This window comes from Myxocyprinus asiaticus, chromosome 10 (assembly GCF_019703515.2).
Source record: "Myxocyprinus asiaticus isolate MX2 ecotype Aquarium Trade chromosome 10, UBuf_Myxa_2, whole genome shotgun sequence".
NCBI classification, from domain to species: Eukaryota; Metazoa; Chordata; class Actinopteri; order Cypriniformes; family Catostomidae; genus Myxocyprinus; species Myxocyprinus asiaticus.
The window spans coordinates 2,959,787-2,984,313 of NC_059353.1; the positions used below are offsets into that span (position 1 = coordinate 2,959,787).

The 24,527-nt window shown below is 43.4% G+C and overlaps 1 protein-coding gene across 1 annotated transcript in view; it reads right to left on the reverse strand.

Moving 5' to 3' along the window:
- Nucleotides 1–24,527, reverse strand: part of myo3b (myosin IIIB) — a 213,832-nt gene that overhangs the window by 80,329 nt on the left and 108,976 nt on the right. Inside the window, exons 20-22 of the mRNA XM_051708096.1 lie at nt 17,097–17,151; nt 15,409–15,460; nt 8,051–8,165 (exon numbers count right to left, since the gene is read on the reverse strand). Coding sequence (XP_051564056.1) covers nt 8,051–8,165; nt 15,409–15,460; nt 17,097–17,151 — 222 coding nt within the window. The remainder of the gene's footprint in view (nt 1–8,050; nt 8,166–15,408; nt 15,461–17,096; nt 17,152–24,527) is intronic.

The following is a 24,527-nucleotide window of genomic DNA, read 5'->3' on the forward strand; positions in this document are numbered from 1 at the left end:
GATTTTGCTGTGATTGTCAAGGTTTTTAAAAACCTTTAAAAATTCACCAAAGACACACTGCCACCGCCAAACCATGAGCTGATATGACAGGATGTGATAAGACAGAGAGAGAGAGAGAGAGAGAGAGAGAGAGAGAGAGAGAGAGAGAAGCATGTACTGTTGATATTACAGTAGACCACAAAATGAGATGATTTCTTTTTTCCCCAAAATCTACACACAGCTTTTTTCCATACAGTGAAAGTGTATTGTGACCTGAGGGTGCTGATGTTCAAAAATGACAAAAACTAAATTAGATAATTAGTATAAAATTAGTCCATGCTACTTGTGCGCTAGCTTCCTAAGGGGCCGTTAACACCAAACACGCTTTTAGACATCTTTGGTAGTTGCAGGAGTGCCATGTTTTTTAGACATCGTGTCAAGTTAAAAAAGTTCAACTTTAAAAAATGCATCTCGAGACATCTGCGTTCAGTTCTATTCATTGACCTGCACCTAGCATTTTTATCACACATTCGGTCTGAACGGCAACTAAGTCTTCTGAAGCCCTGCGATAGCTTTGAAATAGACTTATAATTTGAGCCTTTATTCACTAAAAACAAATCTACACTTTTGTCATAGCTCTCAAATGCTTTACCACTTCAGTGTATTTAAATGCTTAACATCATTGGTTCTCATGTGTCTTGACAGAGCAGTAAGAACACTCTGCTAAACATCTCCTTTTGTGTTCCATGGAGGAAAAGTCACATGGGTTTCGAACGACAATAATTAAATGATCATCAGTAAATGATGATTTATTCCTCTAACCAATCCAGAAGCATAAGAGCACTTATCATCTTATAATAATAATAATAATAAACTCCCTTTCTTCTTTCTTATATGCTAGCTTCTATACTCTAGCTACTCTTGAAACATGGCAGTCCAAAACTGCTGATATTGTTGACTATCGAATGACAAATTGCTTTTTAATGTTCCTCATTTGTAAATCACTTTGGATAAAAGTGTCTGCCAAATGACTGCATGTAAATCTGTGATTTGTTTATTAGTCTTACTGCTTTTATAGCCAACATTTGGGAAGACCATTTTGAGAAACTTTGCAAATTCAATTGAGCTAATATGATAAACATTTATCTTTTGATTTTGCCGCTACTCAGAGTGTGCCGCACACACCCGCTAGAGAGCGCCGCTCGCTCACGCATCGCTGACTGAAGCACTGAATGCAGACTATATTTTAAAAAGCAGCCTTTTATGGTTTAGTTATCTGCAAGGTCGTATCATGATTTCAGTCTTAATTCAATCAGTTGTGCAGCCTTAATGGATACCATACCGATGTCTCAGAGTCTGCAGGTTTCAAAGCATTTTGGATGGTTTTTCATTAATCCATGTTCATTTTTGTCACATCTGTAATGCAAGACTAAATATTATTTATGTCTGGACTCTGTCTGCAGGGGTTTTTGATAAGCATACAAATGGTTTGATATAGTAGTAACGAGTAAATTCTATAAGACGTTAAATTTCACGTTTAGACTGCCAATGTCATGTCCGTAATGCTGGAATTGCTCAGATGTGATGCACAACATCAAACATTCAATTACACATTGTGTCATGTATACTTGGGCAGACGGATCAAGACTGTAGCTCGCTATATGTAAAAACCCTCTATATCTTCAATATAACTGCATGTAAACATACTGTAAGTGACACTTTATGTGTCTGTTTTGTATAGTGTGTGTCTGTGGAAATTTGTGTTTCTGTTTTGTGTGTGGTGCTTTGTTTTGTGGAGTTTGTGGGATACTTTGTTTCCTTTAGTGTGCATTTGTGGTCATTTGTGTGTCTCTGTTGTGTAGCATGTATATATGTGGTAATTTGTGTCTGTTTTCTATAGTGTCTACACTCACTGAGCACATCATTAGGAACACTATGGTCCTAATAAAGTGCCCAAAGTGGTCTTCTGCTGTTGTAATTAATTTTATTTATTTATCACACATTATATGTTTGCACATATACAGTGAAATTCTTTTTTTCCACATTTCCCAGCTAAGTCAGCCATGATACAGCACCCCTGGAGCAGATAGGGTCAAGGGCCTTGCTCAGGGGCCCAACAGAGGCATCTTGGCAGTGCTGGGGTTTGAACCCCCAACCTTCTGATCAGTAACCCAGAGCATTAACCGCTAAGCCACCACTGCCTTTTTTTTTTTTTTTTTTTTTTTTTTTTTTTAATTGACCAAACAGCTTTCATTTAAAATTTTTTTTTTTTTTTTTTAGCCCATTTGTATGCGTGTAGTACTTTGTTGATCTGTTTTGTGTTGAGTGAGTATATGTGTATATTGCATAAATCTTGTTTATTAATGGTACTTTTTGCATCTGTTTTATGTCAGGTGCGTGAATTTGTGTGGTACTTCATGTGTCTGTTTTGTGTCAAATGTGTATATATGAGGGAATTTGTATGTCTGTTTGTGTATAGTGTGTATACGTGTGGTAATTTGATATATATATATTTTTTTTTTTTTGGGAATGCAAAAAAGGTTAACAATTGTTTAAATGTAAGTACATATACATAAAAGACATTGACAATAAAAAATAAGAAAAAGAAAGACAAAAAATAAAAACTGAAACGAGATATCCTCGATGACATATGAGGCTGACAAATGCGACCTCCGGAGGACACAGCCTTACAAATGAGACACAGCCTATGTCTGTTTTGTGTCAAGTGTGTAGGTGTGTGGTACTTTATGTGTCTGTTTTGTGTAGTGTTTATATGTGTGGTATTTTGTATGTCTGTTTTGTGTAGAGTGTGTAATATGTGAAGTAATTTGTGTGTCTGTTTTGTGTAGCGTGTATATGTGTGGTATTTTGTGTGTATGTTTTGTGTAGAGTGTGTAATATATGAAGTAATTTGTCTGTCTGTTTTGTGTAGTGTGTATATGTGTGGTAATTTGTGTGTCTGTTTTGTGTAGTTTGTTTATATTTGGTAATTTGTGTTTCTGTTTCTGCAATGTGCATATATACAGTACTTTGTGTGTCTGTTGTGTGTAGTGTGTTTATATGCAGTAATTTGTGTGTCTGTTCCCTATCCGTCACTCACTTGACGTTGTGTCGATGGAGTGACACTAGGGGTCACTCTTGGGAGCCCAATCACCTCTGCTTTTTGAAAAAAGGCCAATGGAAATTGGTGAGTGGAATTTGCATGCCACTCCCCCGGACATACGGTTATAAAAGGAGCTGGTATGCAACCACTCATTCAGATTTTCACTTCAGAGCCGATCGGTTCTATTCATTGAGCTGAATTCACCGAGTTCATTCACCTCGTCTGCTGGATTTACGGCGCATTTCAGCGGCTCTTCGGCAGAACAGCAAAAAGAGAGTATATTCTAAAAGAGTATATTTTCAACTCTAAAAGAGCGGCACACACAGAAAATCTTTTTAAAGATGACTTTCCGTTTGTGTGTTATTCCTGGTTGCGGTCGTTATCTCTCCACCTCTGACGGCCACGATCGCTGTCTTACGTGTCTGAGCGCTGCCCACACGGAGACTTCGTTCGTGGATGGGTCTTGCCCTCATTGCGAGAACATGACCATGGCAATGTTGCAGTCGTAGCTTGCCTTCGTAAGAAAGCAAGCCACCCCAGCGGCTTCCCGCCTCGGTCCTTCTACCTACGGGTATGAGGCCGCGTCGACATGAGAAAGGCTGACAAGGCACGGTTCCTTGACACCCCCATCTCCCAGATTGGCCTGTGACACTGTCGAGGACTTTGCTCAGCAGTTCTCGGCGGTGAAGCATCAGACGGAAGTCATTCAACACATCCTGCCCCGGCGCGGCTCAAGACCCCGCACGCCGTCTGCTCATTGCCAAGGGCATCCTCCTGCAGCAACAGCACCGGCTCCGCTGCAGCACGGCGTGGAGCCCACCGCAGGAAGCAGACACCACCCGTCTCACGGCCGGCCGCCAAGAACCCGCGAAAGGCTTTGAAGCGGCCCTGAGACGGGCAACCCAGGGACGACAAAACCCGCTGCTCTGGAGCTGGTAAGCAGACCACTCCATCCCCCGGTGGAGGGCCGGGAGGAGAATCTTTTGCTACCTTTTCATTTAATTTCGCCGCATGCCCAAGTGGCTGCGGTACCCAATAGTTCAGCAAAAGAGCGGTCTCCTTGTTCCCTGGGTCACATACCCGGTGCGCACTGCCGTCATCACGACCACCATCCCCCATTCCATTTAGGCAGGTTTGGTGGCGGTCTCCCAGCCCCTGCACGAACAGCTGTGGCACAAATCCGCCCCCGATGTGATGGTCTCCACGGGTCACGAGGACAGGCCTCTTCCTCCCCCATCCCAGGCTGTTCCGGGGGTGGTCACAAGGAGCCAGGTAAGTGCTTTGATGTCCCTGAACTCAGCACGGCCATGACACGGTGTGGCACCTCAGGCTCCGCCCCGCCGCAAGGCCCCACCTGCCGGTACGTCCGACGAGATTGTCCCCTTGGTCCCCCTCGCCCAGAGCTTGGACACGTGGCTTGCGCTTTCCAGCCCGTCGCGATGGCTGGTCCAGACCGTCCGACTCGGCTACACAATTCAGTTCGCCAGGAGTCCGCCCAGGTTCAGTGACGTCCACTTCACCTCGGTGAAGGGCGAGAACACTGCTACCTTGCGCGCGGAAATCGCTACCCTCCTACGGAAGGGTGCGATAGAGCCTGTCCCTCCAGCGGAGAGGAAGAAGGGGTTTTACAGCCCCTACTTCACTGTACCGAAGGCGGTGGGTTGCGGCCAATCTTGGACCTGCGAGTACTGAACCGGGCTTTACACAGACTCCCGTTCAAGATGCTGATGACCCTTCCTGCGGTTTGCCTTCGAAGGTCAGGCGTATCAGTACAAGGTCCTCCCTTTCGGCCTGTCCTTGTCCCCTCGCATCTTCACGAAGGTTGCAGAGGCAGCCCTTGCCCCGTTAAGGGAAGTGGGCATTCACATCCTCAACTATCTCCACGATTGGCTAATCCTAGCTCACTCTCGGGATGTATTGTGTGCACACAGGGACCTGGTGCACTCGCACCTCAGCCGACTAGGGCTTCGGATCAACTGGGGAAAGAGCAAGCTCCTCCCGGATCAGAGCATCTCTTTTCTCGGCTTGAAGTTGGACTCAGTCTCGATGACGGCGCGCCTCACGAATGAGCGCGCACAGTCAGTGCTGACCTGTTTGAAGGCATTCAGACAAAAGACAGCGGTCCCACTGAAATGGTTTCAGAGGCTCCTAGGGTATATGGCATCCTCAGCGGTGGCCACTCCGCTCGAGTTGATGCATATGTGACCGCTTCAGCACTGGCTACAGACTTGAGTCCCGAGATGGGCATGGTGCTGCGGGACACATCGCGTTGCCATCACGCCGGTCTGTCACCGCCTCTTCAGCCCTTGGACCGACATCACATTTCTACGGGCAGGCCTTCCCCTAGAGCAGGTCTCCAGGCGCGTCGTGGTTATGACAGATGCTTCCAAAACGGGCTGGGGTGCTGTATGCAACAGGCACGCAGCCATCGGATCCTGGACGGGCCCGTGGCTATGTTGACACATCAACTGCCTTGAGTTGTTGGCAATTCTGCTCGCCCTGCGGAGGTTTCAGCCATTGATCCAGGGCAAGCATGTGTTAGTTCGGACAGACAAAATGGCAACAATGGCATACATCAAACGTCAAGGCAGTTTACACTCCCGTTGTATGTCACAACTTGCCCACCATCTACTCCTCTGGAGTCAGCAGCACCTCAAGTCACTGCGAGCCACTCACATCCTGGGCGATGTCAACACTGCAGCGGAAGTGCTCTCACGACAGGTTACTCTCAGGGGAGAGTGGAGACTCCACCCTCAGGTGGTCCAGCTGATTTGGGGTCGATTCGGACAGGCACAGGTAGACCTGTTCGCTTCCCAAGAATCGTCCCACTGCCTGCTCTGATACACCCTGACTGAGGCACCTCTCGGTATACATGCGCTGAAACACAGTGCCTGTATGCCTTGAAGTGGCGTCTGTTCGCTAAGTGGTGTTCTTCCCGACACAAAGACCCCCAGAGATGCGCAGTCAGATTGGAGTCTTTCCTTCCTGCAGGAGAGGTTGGAAGGGCGGCTGTCCCCCTCCACCTTGAAGGTGTATATAGCCACTATAGTGGCATACCACGACACAGTAGACGATAAGTCCTTAGGGAAGCACGACCTGATCATCAGGTTCCTGAGAGGCACCAGGAGGTTGAATCCCTTCAGACCGCACCTCATTCCCTCATGAAACCTCTCTGTAGTTCTTCAGGGTCTACGGGGAGACCCCTTTGAGCTCCTGCAGTCAGCTGAGCTTAAGGCACTCTCTTTGAAGACTGCCCTCCTGACTGCGCTCACTTCCATCAAGAGGGTAGGAGACCTGCAAGCGTTCTCTGTCAGCGAAACGTGCCTGGAGTTCGGTCCGGGCTACTCTCACATGATCCTGAGATCCCGACCGGGCTATGTGCCCAAGGTTTCCACGACCCCTTTTAGGGATCAGGTGGTGAACCTGCAAGCCCTGACGTAGCTGTGTCCGGTGCACGCTTTACGCATCTATTTGGATCGCACGCAGAGCTTTAGAGTCTGTGAGCAGCTCTTTGTCTGCTTTGGCGGACAGCAGAAAGGAAGCGCTGTCTCCAAGCAGAGGATCGCCCACTGGCTCATTGACACCATAACAATGGCATATCATGCTCAGGACATGCAGCCCCTGGTAGGGCTACGAGCCCATTCTACCAGGAGTGTGGCGGCCTCCTGGGCCTTGACCAGTGGTGCCTCTCTAACAGACATTTGCAGAGCAGCGGGCTGGGCAACACCCAACACCTTTGCAAGGTTCTAAAATCTCCGGGTGGAACCGGTTTCATCCCGTGTAGTGGCAAGCAGGTAAGTCCGGGACAGCTGGCCAGGTGTATCGCTTGTGCATAGCGCCTTTCACCTCCCCTGAGCTGAAGACGTGCGCTGTTGAATCCCAGTAGTCTTCACAAACTGCATTCCCTGGATGATTTCCTCCAAGCCCTGTGGCAGACGAGTTTGCAGAGAAACTCGCTGCCGGCTCAGTACATGTGCTAACTAAGCCTTGTACTGGGGTAGGTGCTCCGCATGTGTTGGTTCCCCATAGGTAAACCTATGCAATGTATATCTTCCGCTAATTCGTTTCCCTGTTGGTAAACTGCGTCTTCCTTGGGCAGAGGCCCCTCTGTCCCAGTCACCATGTTTGTAAAAACTCCTCCCCCGAAGGGTAGAACCTACCATGGGACTTCTCCACATGACATACTTCCGACAAAGCTCGGCAAGACCATGTGACGTATTTCCACTCAAAATACCCAATACAGTAATCTGTGTTTTTATTTTGTGTAGTGTGTTTATATACAGTAATCTGTGTGTCTGTTTTGTGTAGTTTGTTTATATACAGTAATCTGTGTGTCTGTTTTGTTTAGTGTGTTTATATACAGTAATCTGTGTGTCTGTTTTGTGTAGTGTGTTTATATGCAGTAATCTGTGTGTCTGTTTTGTGTAGTGTTTATATGCAGTAATCTTTGTGTCTGTTTTGTGTCGTGTTTATGTGCAGTAATTTGTGCGACTGTTTTGTGTAGTGTGTTTATATAAAGTAATTTGTGTGTCTGTTTTGATTAGTGTGTTTATATACAGTAATCTGTGAGTCTGTTTTGTGTAGTGTGTTTATATACAGTAATCTGTGTGTCTGTTTTGTGTAGTGTGTTTATATACAGTAATCTGTGTGTCTGTTTTGTGTAGTGTGTTTATATACAGTAATCTGTGTGTCTGTTTTGTGTTGTGTGTTTATATACAGTAATCTGTGTGTCTGTTTTGTGTTGTGTGTTTATATACAGTAATCTCTGTGTCTGTTTTGTGTTGTGTGTTTATATACAGTAATCTGTGTGTCTGTTTTTGTGTTGTGTATTTATACAGTAATCTGTGTGTCTGTTTTGTGTAGTGTGTATTTCCGATACTTTGTGTGTTTTATTTATTTATTCATTTTTTAATTTGTGGTTTTGCATGCATTCTGGGACTTTCCTTTATGGCGTGTGTGTTTTTTCACCTTGTTTGCTCAGTGCAGGTCTGTCTCTCTCTTTTCTGCCATTCTGTCTGTCTGTTTTCAGCACAGGCACCTCACTGGACCTGTTGTCTGTACTGACTGTTTCTTTATGTCCAACCTGAAAGAACAGACACACATACACACACACACACACCAACCGAAAGCATGTCAGGAAACAAAGCAAACAAATAACAAGTGCATCATAATGAATAAAACAGCAGCAAGTCTTTTGTGTGAATTATAGTCATTTATTAAGAGCAGCCTGATTTTACCAGGCTCCATTAACGCAGTATTTGGCAATGGTATGTGCTAATGTGCTGCTACTCTCTCTCTCTCTTTCTCTCTGGCACGCCAACTTCATTGTAATGCAGGAAATAACAGAGGTCGTCCTCGCAGCCTTCCACACACATTTAATTTTATCTTCGAATAAAAGAGCTATAGGAAAGAATTAATCTGCTTAACATTTCTAAGTACACCCTCCAAAGAAGTGGGATGTTTTAATCTTACATGTGCTCAGCAGAGTTACTGGCAAAAACTGTACGTTTTCTTCATCTCATCCTTTCAACATCAAATGGCGAGCAGCAAAAATTGGATCAGACTTCAAAGCTCGGCGATGTGCTCCAAGTCACAGAGTGGCTCTACTATTTCACATATTGAATTCGAGCACGATATCAAAGTCCTAGCAAAGAACCTCAGGTCTTTACTGGAAAAAGGGGCTCCAACATCTGTAGCGAGAGCAACGAAAAGACAAATCACCTCAGGGAGAAGTCAGCGTTTACTCTCTAGCATGCTTTTCCACTCTTTTGATTCATTTCTTCTCTTTACCTCCCTGGGTTCCCTTTCTTGCTCTCTTTCTTTCTCTCTCTCTCTCTCTCTCTCTCTCTCTCTTTCAACAAGGGAACTGTCTATTTTGTCTCAAGGACTGTGCCGTTTCATCTGAGGGGTTCTCCGTGTAATATTAGTGCAGTTAGGTGACAGTAGAGTTCACATTATCAGCAGTATCTGGCATGTATTTAAAGGAATAATTAAAATTTTGTCCTAGTTTACTCATCCTCGTTTCATTCCAAATATGTATGACTTTCTTTCATCGTGGAACACAAAAGAGGATATTATGAATAGGGCTGTCAATCAATTAAAATATTTCATCGAATTAATTACATGGTACGCCGATTAATTGATCAAATGATCACATATATAAATATTTGATGAGAAAGGCCCTCAAATAACAATAATTTAATATATGATGATGTTTTTTGCAATTGTATTTGTCAATCAGTCCGAAAATCTTTTATGAGGGCTTGTCTAAGCACCCATCAATGTACATCTGCGTCAAACAGACACTTTTGGAGCGTCTCACTTTGGTAGTGTCAAGTCATAAACATACAATTTTTAGGTCGCTGTGTCAAGTTAAACGTAGTTTAATACTTAGAAAAACACGTCTTGAGATCTCTAAATTCGGATTTGCGCTCCATCAAGCTATGTTTTGGACTCATGTTGTGCTGTCTGCTGTCAGTGGCTGTGTCTCGTTTGGAAGGATGCGTCCTCCGGAGGTCGCATTTGTCGGCCGCATACGTCATCATGACTGTCTTGTTTCAGAAAAGCGAGTAGGACACTTTGAATGCAGCCTTCGAATGCAACCTTCTTTCATGGGAATTCGGAGTACACTCGGTATAGGGCAGCCTTCAAAGGATGCATCCTACCTAGCATGCAGCCTTCTGAGACACAGCCAGTAAGTGTGGTTTGTTCTCTGTATAAGCTGTGTGTTGCCTATACAGCTGGAGTTTTGCTTACTGCCCCCTGAAGAAAACAGGTGGTACTTCAAGCTTGAATGGCTCAGATATCAGGAATATTCCTTATTACGGTCCGGGGACATGATTAATTGCGTTAATTTTTTAACGCATTTTTTTAAAATATAATTAATCGCACTGAATTAACATGTTAAATCGACAGTCCTAATTGCAAAGAATGTCCAAGCTCGGATGTTGGAGCTTGGATATTCTTCATAATATATTAGTCCATACAAAACATGCTTCTATACTCTCTATGGGTGTTTCTTCGTCTTTGGGCACTCTTAGCACTGTGGACTTCAAGAAAGTGAAGTCTAATTTTTCACACTCTCAATTTTTTATTTTTATTTATATTGGTCTACTTACATTGTCAAACAATGTGTGTACACGCATTACAAGTTTATGTCATTTTTGTCCTTTTTTCGAAAAAAAGTTCTGAAATTACCATCATTGTGTGATTTCAAGCACATCTCAAATTCTGTATTGAGTTTAATAGAATTCTGTGCTGGAAATGCTGCTGATGGAAATACCATTTTTAACATTTCTCAAATACAAACAATCAAATACAGACTCCTTTGTCTTGCTAAGGCTAATTTCATAGCTAACATCTTATGTATCCTAAATACATTTAAATAATATTTTCACACTCTTTGCGTAATTTAGCAAAGCTTGATTGGAATTGACGCTAATAAAATATTGGTATTGTGATATGTGAATGTGATATTCACCTTGAATTTTATTTGTTTTGTTCAAACATCACTTGTTTCATATTTCATCTCAAGCATGCTCTTCACAGACACTTTTTTCCAATTGTTTAATAAGTTCATTAGTAAAAATTGGCAAAATTGATTGGTGTGGGGGAAATTATTTTAAACGAGAAATCATTTTCTCACAATAATTGTTTAAATGGTTAATGTTTAATTAACTCTTCGATTAAATGATCATAGTTTTAAACATTTAATAGTTCGTATTATTATATTGAATTGCCATAAGCTGGGTTTCCATCCAACAATTTTAATGCGCATTTTCAAATTGCGCATAAGAAATCCTGAATGGAAATGCTTGTTCCCCTTTTGTCACTCACTCGAAGTTGTGTCGTTGTAGTGACACTAGGGGTCGCTCTTGAGAGCCCCGATCACCTCAGATCTTTGAGAAAAGGCCCATGAGAATTGCATGCCACTCCCCTGGACATACGGGTATAAAAGGGAGCTGGAATGCAGGATTCATTCAGATTTTTTCTTTGGAGCCGAGCGGTTGTACTATCAGCGAGCTGAATACTACTGCTGTTCCATTCACCTCTTAAGAAGCGTATGCTGTTGGATATACGGCGCATTTCCAGGGGCTTTCTCTCCTTCTGCACGACGAGTGCAGATTTCGCCCCTGCGCACTTCGACAGTGCTAAAAGAGTGTATATTCCTGCTAAAGAGTATATTTTCTCTATTAGAGCACACACATTGATGTTGTACGTCTTTTTAAAGACGCATCTTTTTAAAGATGCCTTTCCGTCTTTGTGTGATTCCTGGATGCGGTCATTATCTCTCCGCCTCCGATGACCATGGGCGCTGCCTCATGTGTCTGGGGAGCGATCACACTGAGGCAGCGTTTGTGGATGGTTCATGTTCTCATTGCGAGGATATGACCATGGCAACATTGCGGTCGCGGCTTTCCTTTTTCCGAGGGAAAGCCACTCTAGCCGCCCCCTGTGCTGTGCCTTCTACCCACAGGTGTGAGGCCGGCCCGGTTGGCACTGGAGGCGATTTGGGGAGTTCAATGGGCGCAGTCTGGCCGGGTAATTCCCCGCGGACCTCCCGTTCCTCAGCATGCTCGTTTGCTCCCGTCCGGTTCTGAAATGAGACCAGCCCGCCTCATGGCCGGCATGACGTCTCTTTCGGGGCCCGCAAGCAGGACGAGTCTTCGATTAGTGCATCGGAGAGCACACTGGCGATGTCAGATGCCAAGGACTCGACTGGGGTCGACCTTCGGGTCTGCCCGCCCAGTCTGAGGCCAACGCAGAGCTGACCGCCATGCTTGCCCGGGCCACCGCAAGTATTGGGTTGGACTGGAACCCTCCAGCCTCCCCTGAGCGCTCTCGGCTTGATGATTGGTTCCTGGGTTCGGGGAGCCCCCCCCGGTTCCTTTCTTCCCGGAGGTGCATGACGAACTCACAAGGTCATGGAGGGCAACTTTTGCTGCCCAAAACAGACTTCCGGGTTCGTCCACTCTCACTACCCTCAACAGCAGGGCGGTCCACGGGTACATGGAGGTCCCTCAGGTGGATCAGGCGGTTGTGATGCACCTGTGCCCACAAAAAGCCGTCACCTGGCAGGATCATCCGGCGCTCCCCTCCAGAGCCTGTAGGACTACATCGTCTCTGGCGGCCAAAGCCTACAGTGCCGCTGGACAGGCAGCCTCCGCCCTGCATGCCATGGCCCTCCTGCAGGTACACCAGGCCAAGGCACTAAAAGAACTGCACATGGGTAGTCCTGATCCCGATGTGCTGCAGGAGCTGCGATCGGCGACCGACCTCACCCTCCGAGATGAGTGACACAGACAAAGCACGCTTTCTCAACGCACCCATCTCCCAGACTGGACTTTTTGGCAACACCGTTGAGGACTTCGCCCAGCAGTTCTCGGTGGTGAAGAAGCAGATGGAGGCCATCCAGCACATCTTGCCCCGGCGCGGCTTAAGATCCCGCAATATGCGTCCCCCTGCGGTGGCTAAACCCAGGCGGCTCTGCCTCAGCCCGAGCCTAGCTCTCGGCCCCAGCGTAGAGCCCCCTGCAGGAAGCTGACGCCCCCGTCCTTGGGCCGGCACGAGGACCTGGAAGGTTCCTAAGCGCCCCTGAGACGGACGACCCAGGGAGCGAGACGTCCGCTACGGAGCTGGTATCCAGACCACTCCATCCCCCGCTGGAGGGCCGGGAGGTAAATCCTTTGTTTCCTTTTCTTTTTTGTTTGCCGCACCCCAAACGGGCTGCAGTACCCAAATTGTCAAAAAAAGAGTGGTTTCCTCTCTCCTGAAACATCAGAAACACATTCTGGCATGCGTCCGGCATCGAGATTGGTTAGCGGCGATAGACCTGAAGGACGCGTACTTTCATGTTTCGGATCTACCTCGACACAGACCCTTCCTACGGTTTGCTTTCGATGGCCAGGTGTATCAGTACACGGTCCTCCCCTTCGGCCTGTCCCTGTCCCTGCATCCGCATACTCAACTACCTCGACGACTGGCTGATTCTAGCACACTCTCAAGAGTTGCTGTGCGTGCACAGGGATTTGGTGCTCAGGCACCACCCTGGATGTCCTTCCTCCCTAGCCCTATGGTTCGCGAACTCGTCGGAGGAGTTCGCAGCCAGCCCCACTACGGGGTCTAATATGCCCTGTACTGGGATAGGTGCACCACAGGTGCCGATTACTCCGGTAACCCCTGTGATGTATATTCCGCGGTACGGTCTCCCTGTTGGCGGACCCGCGTCTCCCTTGGGCAGAGCTCTCTCTGCCCCCGGTCGCTGTGTTTGTAGAGTTCCCCCTCCCCCCCTTTTTCGGGACCTACCACCGCACCTCTTCCATGTGCGGCTGCTGAGCCCATGTGTCGTATGTCCACATGTTGACCTCCCTTTTTGTGCAGGATGTGGTCTCCATGGGGTCTTTTCCCCCTGAAAGAATAGGAATGGAAAAGAACACCTTCCCCGATGCGTATGATAGCGTTAGATGGCCCCAGCTGAATCTAATACTCTGTGGAGAGAAAACATAGAGAGAAAAGGCGCGGCCTGCTCCCATGCTAGTTACGTCGCTTCCCCCCCTCAGGGATGTGGGGAACTACATAACGTCTTTTGGGGCATTGGGGGAGGTTACGTGCAGTCTGATGCACCTGCTATTACGAACGCAACAGCTTGCTTGCACCTGCATCGGCAGTTCACGTAACACGGTTCAGCTGTTTTTCCATAGGGACCCCTAGTGTCACTACATCGACACAACGTCAAGTGAGTGACAGAAGGGGAATGTCTCGGTTACTGTCGTAACCTCCGTTCCCTGATGGATGTGTCCCTTTTGCCATAATGCTGTACTAGCCACTGAAATGGCCGGGACCATGTCTCGGCTCCTCAGCACAAAACCTGAATGAATCCTGCATTCCAGCTCCCTTTTATACCCGTATGTCCGGGGGAGTAGCATGCAAATTCCACTCTCCAATTCTCATTGGCCTTTTCTCAAAGATTTGAGGTGATCGGGGCTCTCAAGAGTGACCCCTAGTGTCACTACATCGACACAACATCTCATTCCCTCCATCAGGGAACAGAGGTTATGACAGTAACCGAGACGTTATGTGAATAAACTCTCAAAATTCGCATTCAATATAATGCGCTAGGAGGAGGTGGCTTTTCTAGAGTTTCAAATTAGTTAAAATGCGCATTAAGGTGATGGAAACAGTTTATTCGCATAACGATGATGTGTTTTGACCATTCGTTCACATGTTATGACTGTGCAATAGCTTGATGTGAATGAAAGGTCCCACATTGGCACACAATTCTTCATGCATAGCTGTTGGTATTCGGAAGTGTTTAACCCACAGCTGGTCATTAAAGTGGGTCCTCACAATCCAACAGAACAGTTTTGAGTGTGGGCACTCCCATGTATGCGGAGGCTGGCAGTGTGTGGGCATCGCATCAACCCTCATTATATCAGATATTAAACATATTCTGTGGCGTATCCTGGCAGCATTTAATAAAAAGAGGTACAATTGCTTCAATCCTGCAAATAAAACTCACCCCGAAGCAAGAGGACATTCAGCTGCTCCATCAAGACAAGGTTAGCTCAAGATAATGTGCATGACGTAGTGGATGGAAACGCGCAACGATTCATAATTTATTTAGTCTAATTTTTAGAAATTGAAAAATGCACTTAAAAAATGCAAAACATTTTGATGGAAACACAGCTATAGTTGGAAAGTCTGAGTCTGGGTCTAAAACAATGATGAAGGTCTGATAAAAAGTTTCCAATTCTGTTTTAATTTGACCTACAAAAAGAAAAACACTGAAATATGTTCATTTTAATAAAAATCAACCCGAAATCAAAGTGCACCTGAAGTTATAGAAACAGACATAAAGCTTCTGAAGCCCTATGATAACTTTTTGTGAGGAACAGGCCGAAATTTATGCAATTTCTAGCTGAAAATCATACCCTCCGCCGAAGCCCTCTAACATCTTTTAAACGTGCATGTTCAATGTTGACGCATTAAGAAGCATCACTCTAGGTTTCAAGTCAGTGTTAGCAAACAGCACTGTCTCTTGTAACAGATCGCAATGCAGCAAGTTTGAGTATGTGGAACTGCACTAACATTTGAGAGCTTTGGTAGAGGGCCAACTTTTAAGCTGATTTTTTTCCCCATTTTTTCTTTCGTTTTATGTAAAAGAACAGCACGAACATTCTACAAAACATCTCTTTTTGTGTTCAGTGGAAGACCGAAAATCACACAGGCTTGATAAATGAGTAAATTATGACAGTAATTGATCATTTTGGGTTAAAATGTCACTTTTTAAAACCTCTTTTTTAACCTCTGAAATGATCATATCTTACCTTCTCCTCCAGGATCTGATTGGTAGAGCTTCTTCTTTCTGATGTGTCTTGTCTGTAGAGACAAAATCAAAGAACAGTACTGAACTATTCAATATAATACAATATGATGTCATTGACTTTAGATTATTGTAAATCGAAATCACAAATGTGATCTCTTTAATAACTCGATTGTTTCTTCTAGACAGCAATGCGATTAAACGGATAGCGAATTGAGACTTTTGAGACGTTTCTCCTGAGAAAAAAGACCCAGTTTGCCGAAGACCAAATAATCTGAGTTATACTATCCACATTCATTTTATAGCTCTACACTCTTACTGTAAATTAACAATTTTCTCATTTGTGTCTAATTTATTTCTCCTAAGGAACTTTAGGACAGTAAATATTCACATTGGGCATGAATAGGGCTTTCAGTAAGTCACCTCTGAGCAAAAAAAATATTCCTCTGGGTATGTGGCCCCTACCGATACAACCACCAACAGTGACATATTTTCAGTGACATTTTTAGTGCAGTAAATTTGACACACATGTATGATAAACATGTGATTTGAATGCACACACACTAATATCATCTGACACCTGCTCCTGTCAGCTAATGAGCATGGAGGTAAGTTTACAAACTTTACAAGGACAAATTGGGTTGATGTCAAAATAAATCTATAACGATCCTCTCCAGCCCTGATGAAACAGAATAGCAAAGTGTGAGGTTTGAAGTTTCACCACTGAGATTTCAGATATAAACAAGCATTGAGAATCCCCTCTGATAAACACACTGGCTGGAGGATACATACACACATAAACACACACACACACACACACACACAAACACTCTCAGATATGGAAGGGTTAATTGAAAGCTCAGAATTAATGAAATGCATTAAAATTAGTTCTTAAATAATTGTCAACGATCTTTGCGCAGCTGGCGTTCTATGTTGGGGAGTAAAAGTTTTTGCTTACACAATGTATGGCCTTACCCCAATAAAGAAAAGGCGTTTAAGCTGTTTACATGACCTTACATGTTGTCTGCTTATTAAGCATAATCAATGTTTGGTCGTGCATGAAAACATGCTCACTAAGGCTGATCGGAATGTGTGTGAGATCTGCACATGGAGGAAATGACTATGAGCTTCCTCTGTTTAAAGAACACACTTTCACACTATCAGCCAGAATAAGGAATTTAACCCATAATCAAAGATTTACTTATGCTTTATCATAGTATGTATGCATGCATGGCTCGTCGCACAGTAGAAGTAAATACAATGCACGCAAACACACTGTGACAAGGAGGAGGGTGGGGCCGGGCCTTGAGGACACATGGCCGGCCCTGAATCGGGCTTATCAGCAGGGAAGGGGGATAAAGACATGCTGGAGGCGCCAGTTTTCGAGAGAGACGCACACGGCTGCGCTCTGTGTGTGTGTGTGTGTGTGTGTGTGTGTGTTTGTTTGTTTGTTTATGTTTGTTTTATGTTGGATTAAGTTTCCCATTAAACTTTATGTTTACTGTTCAGCCGGTTCTTGCCTCCTCCTTGCCTGTCCTTTATGTGTTACACACACTCACACAACATAACTGAGACAGGATATAGGAGACCCTACTGTATAGAACAATCACCTGAACACACAATCATGCATAAACACAATACAATAACACAAAAAAACACAAAGGAAACCAACACAAAGAAACACACACTCACCCATTCCATTGTCGACTCTGTTTGTTGACTTTCCTGACCCTATACCCTCTGTATGCTGTAACACACATATTCACATAACAAAATAAATGAATAAAATAACACAATATTACACAGGGTCAAAATATGATACTGTGAAGAAATAGTATCAAAGCACCTTTTATAGAATTATTACAACCATATTCCAGATAATTTCTTGTACACTATCCAGTTTGCATGCAACATTACAGTGACCGCAATGACAAGATCAATATTCATATAAGATTTGTACATTTTCTTAAGAAAATGGGAGTGGTGCTTGTCTGTGCAAAACTTGCCGCCACAAGGCTAGATAATTGTGAGTGGTTGTTAGCATGTCTTGAGAGGCTGCTAGGTGGTCCGATTAATGCTTTTTATTTATTTTCCATTTGTCCACAAGTAGTTTTGATTTTAATATTCTTTTACACATTCAAATAAATCATTTCCTGTGATCAAAAATAACTAAATTAATGTTTGTAATAAAAAGCACAATGAGGTCTGAGTGAGTAATTAGTACTTTATCACTTGTACAAATTAGTTTAAACATCAGAACACATGAAAGCATCAGCGCTGCTGTTAAATACAGAAGCAGTGATTTATTCTGCACTCAACATCCAATTAAAACTCTCAACACTCCACACTTTAATCAGAGCAGTGGTGGGTGTGAACACATACACACACACGGCCGGGAACAGTGCGGGAGTGTATTGTATGTCGGGTGTAAGTTTTTTGCCTGGTGTTCAGATCAGCCAGAGTGTGAATTAAGGCTTGAAACCCCCCCCCACCAAAGGAAGTCAGAACCAAAGGTTGGGGTCTTAAACATTTTCTTTTTCAACATAAAGCTTTGTAACCACAAAAAGTCTGCGTATGTTCACCTGTCGTTAAGTTAACAGAACTCTCATGAACAAAAATTGCATTTGATTGAGGAGGTAACCATATCAACAATAGGTTGTCTGAGCACTCTGCGTCAGGAATGTCATTGGATGATACATTGAATAAACATGAATACTGTTAATATTTATCATTGTAAAAAAATAAATAAAATAAAAATAAATAAATAATATTATGAATTGTTCAAAAGTGTAAAAGCTGAAGTGTGTAATTCCAGTTTCACTAGTGGCACCAAACAGAATTGCAAAATTAATCACTGCTTAAAACCTGATTCCAGAATGGTCAGATCTCACTGTGATTTCGGCGACAGTAGGTTTCTTTAGCTGAAATTGGTCTGTTCTTAAAAAAATTCAAACCACAGCCCCAAGTGGCCGAAGCTTGTGAGAGCTCCAGTTCTCGGGTGAAATGTCCACAGATTGGTGCCAAAAGCAAGTTGTAATGCGAGGAATTCACTCAAAAGGAAAGCATATGTTACTAATCTTATGCCCTATCCCAAACCTAAACCCTAAACCTAACTGTCAGTGGAGTAAAAGTGTAATTTTAGAGCAAAAATGCAACCAAATATGCAAACCATTTTTTTATGTGAATGCAGTTACTCTATTTTCCAGAATATGTTGTGTTTTTTATTTTTTTATTTTTTTATTTTTTTTATAATTTGAAAGGTCCTTCGACTTACAGTTCAAAGTAGGACAGCATAATTAATGGAAATAAAATCAAAATTGTGATAAGACCTTGTGCCATAAAAAAAATAAAAAAATGCCCCATAAAAAAGATGCAAAAAAAAAAAATCAATATTTAAGTCCTTTTCACTACAATTGTTTACTTCTGGTCGCTCCTCTCCACGACGGGACTCGGTTCCCTACGTCTCTCACGCAACATAAGCGCGCTGGCATGTTCAAATGAAAGCAAAACCAATGAAGCTTGTGAACAGCATTCTTTTGTAAACAAATTGAGTTGCACTTCGGGTTGTATCACGTCAGTTCTGACGTGAACATGCCAACGTTCTTTTTTTTTCTTTGTTACTAACAATTTTTACTGATCCCAAACAACAAGCCAAACAGACATAACAGAAAATGTGGAATCACATTATATGAAACTAACCCCTCCCCAGCCAACACAAACAAGCACTCCAGTGGTCAAACGCTAAATTGACAATGACACACAAATAGACATCAAATCAGCAGAAAACATTCAGAAAAACAAACAAACAAAAAAAAAAAACACAAAAAACACAAAAAGCACACCTCCAAAAACAAAAAACAAAAAGGTTGCACACATACATTCAAAACTACAAATCCCTCTCCACTGTCCCTCCCCGAGAGCCCCCCCAAAAGGCCAAATAAATGCCCCATTTTGTATTAAAGAAATCCAGGCTGCCTAGCCTTCTTTGACATCTCAAATGCCGCTACCCTGCCCATCTCTGTGTGCCACTCTTGAAATGAGGGCGCTCCAGCTGACTTCCATCCTCTAAGGATGACCTGTCTGTCGATCATAACAATGGCTAGGACCCAATTTTTTATGTACTTATCCCCTATATTAATGACCGCCCCATCGCCTAAAATACAGCGTCTGGGGGAAAATTACATCTGAGTGCCCAATACGTCACACATAAAACTCTGAACCCTCAACCAAAATTCTTGGATCTTAACACACCACCAAAAAACATGGGTTGTGTCCCCATCTTCTGATTGGCATTGCCAACAGGTGGGTGTGTCTTTAAAACCAAGCCTATACAATCTAGAGGGAGTCCAATAGAATCTATGTAAAATCTTAAATTGCATAAGGCGCACCCTTGTATCTCTAAATGTAGACTTGATGTTTTTTAGAATCCTAGCCCACACTCCCTCCTCCAATACCAAGTTTAAATCTTTCTCCCATAATCTCTTGAGAGAAGTTGAAGCTTCGTCCCCCAGACTCTGAATTAGCAGGGAGTAATACACTGATGCCTCATGACCTTTTCCAAAATCAGTAATAACGACTCCCAGAGTATTTGCCCCTTTAGGTGGGTTAATGCTACTCCCAAAAATAGTACAAAGCAGGTGACGCAGCTGTAAATACCAAAAAAATTGAGACCTGGGAATCCCAAAATGTTGAACCCTATTTTCAAAGGATCTCAACACTCAACACTCCACTCTCATATAGGTGAGTATATTAACCTCCATCACAATCCACTCTGTCCAGCAGAAAGGGGACTTATTAGTACATAACTTTGGGTTCAGCCATATGCTTGAAGCAACATTTAAATAAAGGTCAGAATTAAACTCTCTGGACACTTTTGTCCATACCGCATACAAATGTGAGATAACGGGGTGTAACTTAACTTCTCCGGATAGTTTGATAGAAAGGCTTTGCAATGGTGAAATAGGGGCAAGCGCTTCCTGTTCAATACAGAACCAGGAAGGGGCTCTCTCAGGTGGAAGTGACCAATGAGCCAAATGTCTGAGACCAAATGCATAATAATATAACAAAATCTTGGGTAGGCCTAGTCCACCTTTGTCAATCGGCCTATGCAATTTACTGAAATGTAATCTGGGACGTTTACCATTCCAAATGAGGGACTTCGCTATGCTATCAAATTACTTGAAATAAGAGAGGGGTACATCTATTGGGAGAGACTGTAGCAGGTAGTTGAATTTTGGAATACAATACATTTTAATAACATTAACCTTCCCAGTCAAAGATAAATGTAATGAAGCCCACCTGCCCACATCACTCGAAAACCTTTTTATTAAAGGGTCAAAAGTATTAACTCTAAATAAATCACACAAATTTGCTGGGAATAAAATACCCAAATACTTTATGCCCTGTTTGGGCCACCGGAAGACACCTGGCTGAAAAGCCGTTACCATGCAGTATGCTGTCAGAGCCAAAGCTTCGGATTTAGAGCAATTAACTCTGTAACCTGAGAATTTAGAAAAGGAATTAATAGTTCTGTGGAGGCAAGGCATAGATCTAGTAGGGTCAGAGACAAATAATAAAATATAATCTGCGTAAAGCAACAGCTTATGCGCTATGCCTCCCTGGAAAATCATCCTTTCTTATCGTGGCTGCTAATGGCTCCAGTGCAAGACAGAACAATAATGGGGAAGAGAGCAACCATGCTGGGTGCCCCTATCCAGAGTAAAATAATCTGAAATGAATCCATTTGTTTGTACCGCCGCTACCGGGTGTCTATAAAGTAACTTAATCCATCCAATAAAAGTATTCCCGAACCCATACATTTCCAAAATCTTAAAAAGACAATCCCATTCTACCATATCCAACGCATTTTCGGCATCAAGTGAGATGGCAGCGACTGGAGTCTGATCATTCACCACTGACTACATAATATTGATGAAACGCCTAATGTTATCAGAAGAGCTACGGCCCCAAATAAACCCCACCTGATCTATATGTATAAGAGATGTCATAACTTTACATTATCGGTTAGCCAATCTTTTTGACAATATTTCTACATCTAGCTGGATCAGGGAAATTGGACGGTGACTTTTACACTTGTTTGGATCTTTGTCCTTTTTAAGAATCAGACTGATTCGGGCTTGTGTCATGGCTAGTGGAAGCTTTCCATTCTTTAATGGTTCCGTATAAACTTCTAGCAAAAGTGGAGCCCGTTCTGTAGCATAAAATCTAAAAAAATTCAGCGGCAAAGCCGTCTGGCCCCGGAGCATTGCCTGTAGGCAAGGCTTTAATTACCTCGCCAAGCTCCTCCAAGGTTATCTCAGAATCAAGAGATTTTTTTTGCTCAGTCGTCAGTTTAGGAAGTTCTAATGGTTCCACAAAATTTTTTATATCTTCATCAGTAGACGAAGACATGGAACTACAGAGATCAAGATAGAATTCTTTAAAAGCATTATTAATATCAATAGCAAAGGTAAATATTTCACCACCAACAGATTTCACTGAGAGAATGGTAGAAAAAGACTCTCTCTGTTTTATATATCTAGTCAAAAGCTTCCTTGCTTTGTCCCCTGACTCAAAGTATGACTGTCTTGCCCTGAATAGCTAAAACTCCACCTTCCGCGACAAAATAATATTATATCTGTATTTCAGTCAGGTCAATTCAGAGGCCATTAGACATCATTCGGCGCTTCAGCTCTGCCTCGGCACTTTTAATATTCCCTTCCAACTCCACAAGTTCCTGTGCTTTGGATTTTTTGATGAATGAAGCATACTGTATGATCCGGCCCCTAAGAACCGCCTTAAGGGCCTCCCAAGCCATGCCCACAGAGCGTATTGAGGACCAGTTGGTCTCCATATAGACACTGATTTCAGCCTTTAGCATTTGTTGGAATTCAGGATTTTGCAATAGGGATACATTGAAACGCCAACTATATGATTTCTTTTTCTCCGTATGTGGCAATACCTATAAACACACCAGGGCATGATCTGAGATTAAAATGTTTCCAATTGAGCAAGCAACAACAGATTAAATGAAGGACTTAGATATAAAAATAAAAAATAAAATCTATTCTAGAGTAAATCTTATGGACTGATGAAAAAAAATTATAGTCCCTACCAGATCATACGTCTCCAAATATCTGTAAGACCAAGATTTTTACACATCCTGTGAAGCATCACTGTTGCTCTAGGGGGCTTGCATATTTTTGCTTCACTGTGATCAAGGACTGAGTCCATCAAAAGATTAAAATCTCCTCCCAATATTATATCATGAGGGATGCCAATGGCTTGCAACATCCCTTCAAGGTCTATAAAAAAGCCCTGATCATCAACGTTAGGTGCATATATATTTCCCAAAATAAGATTTTGTCCCTGAATTTCAGCTAAAACAATAATGACTCTTCCTAATTTACCTTTACTCTGTTTGAGACATTTGAATTGTAGATGTTTACTTATCAGTGTAATGACTCCCCTGCTCTTACTCGATCCAGCACTATAAGAAAAATGCCCACCCCATATCTTTCCAAATTTTTCAGCTTCCTGAGGGGAAAGGTGCGTTTCTTGAAGAAACACTATATCATATTTCTTATGCTTAAGAAGTGAAATAACCTTCCTTCTTTTTATGGGGTGCCCCAACCCATTCACATTCCACGTGGAGAGAGACAATACACTCATATTAACATTTGACATTTTGACATGTAAGAAAAAATAGACTGTGTGTCAAAAACAGGATTATAAAGACCACATTCCAACATTAGTGCAACAAACAAAAAGAAAATCCTGTGCATTAACCCTGCACATGACAGCGCCAACTGGCGTCCATCTCTCCAAACTTAAACAGTCCATGCACACCTAGGAGAACCTCTGCGACAAATTTACCATCAGACTGCTCAAGTCCGGTGATTCTATACAAATTTTGTGAGACAGAATTACACAGCAAAAGATAATCTATAAAACAAACTCCAGCCAATAAGCAGAATAAACACAAAGAGCATGTAGCTTCATCCATAAAACTGTCCTAAAGGTGTATTATTTTAAAAAATAAACTCCAGCTGCTTGGCGGAACCAGCACAAAAAGAGCACGCAGATTCTTCAGATAGTCAAACGAATGTTCAGTGAGCCGGTCCATTCGGCTGCAACATGAGTACAAGCAAATTACTTACTCTAATGACTTTGCCAGAAATACTCCACAAAATAAACTCCAGCCGATAGGCGGAATAAGCACAAAGAGTGTGTAGATTCATCCACAAAACCGTCCTGAAGGTGTGTTGCTCTACAAAATAAACTCCAGCCGCTAGGCAGCACCAGCACAAAAAGAGCATGCAGAATCTTCAAACAGTCAAGCGAATGTTCAGTGAGCCAGTCCACCAGGCTGCAACATGATCACCACAACACGACCCACTCACTCCATTGACTTTATGAAGGACATCGCTTGCTGTGGGCATGTGAATGTTTTACAGTCATCCTTAGCATCTATTCTCAATTTGGCCGGGAATATCGGTGCAAAAACTTCCTTCCTTTGATGTAAAAGTTGCATTCCTTGAATTGATCACGTTTCTCTCTTGTCGAGTTCCTAAAATCTGGGAACAAGAAAATGCTGTGGTTCTTCCAAGAAAGCCTTCCTTTACTCCTCGCCTCACGTAACACAAGATCTTTATCGGATGATAAAGAAAATTTGGCCAGAATTGATCGGGGCCTGTCTTCCTCAGTGGATCGCTAAGCCGGAACCCTGTGAGCTCACTGGATTTCCAGCTTATGGCCTGCTATGTTGAGCAGACTTGGAAAGAGCCTTCCAGGAATTCCACCACATTCTGTCCCTCCACTCCCTCCGGGACTCCCACGATACAGATGTTATTCCGCTGGCTACGGTTTTCCATGTCCTCCAACTTCTCCCAGACACGCTTCAAATCCACCTTGGTCGCTAGTGCATTACCAGATAATTCCCTCTCCAGTGACTCCAGATAATCGATCTGTTTCTCAACATCCCTCTTGTGACCACATCAGTGAATTTCACCTCCATGGCAGTGATCGATCGACGTATCACAACAAGATTCTCCAAGTCATCAACGACCTTCGTCAGCATTGCCGACATGTTTAACATCTTTCAACGCATTTCCCGCAACTCTC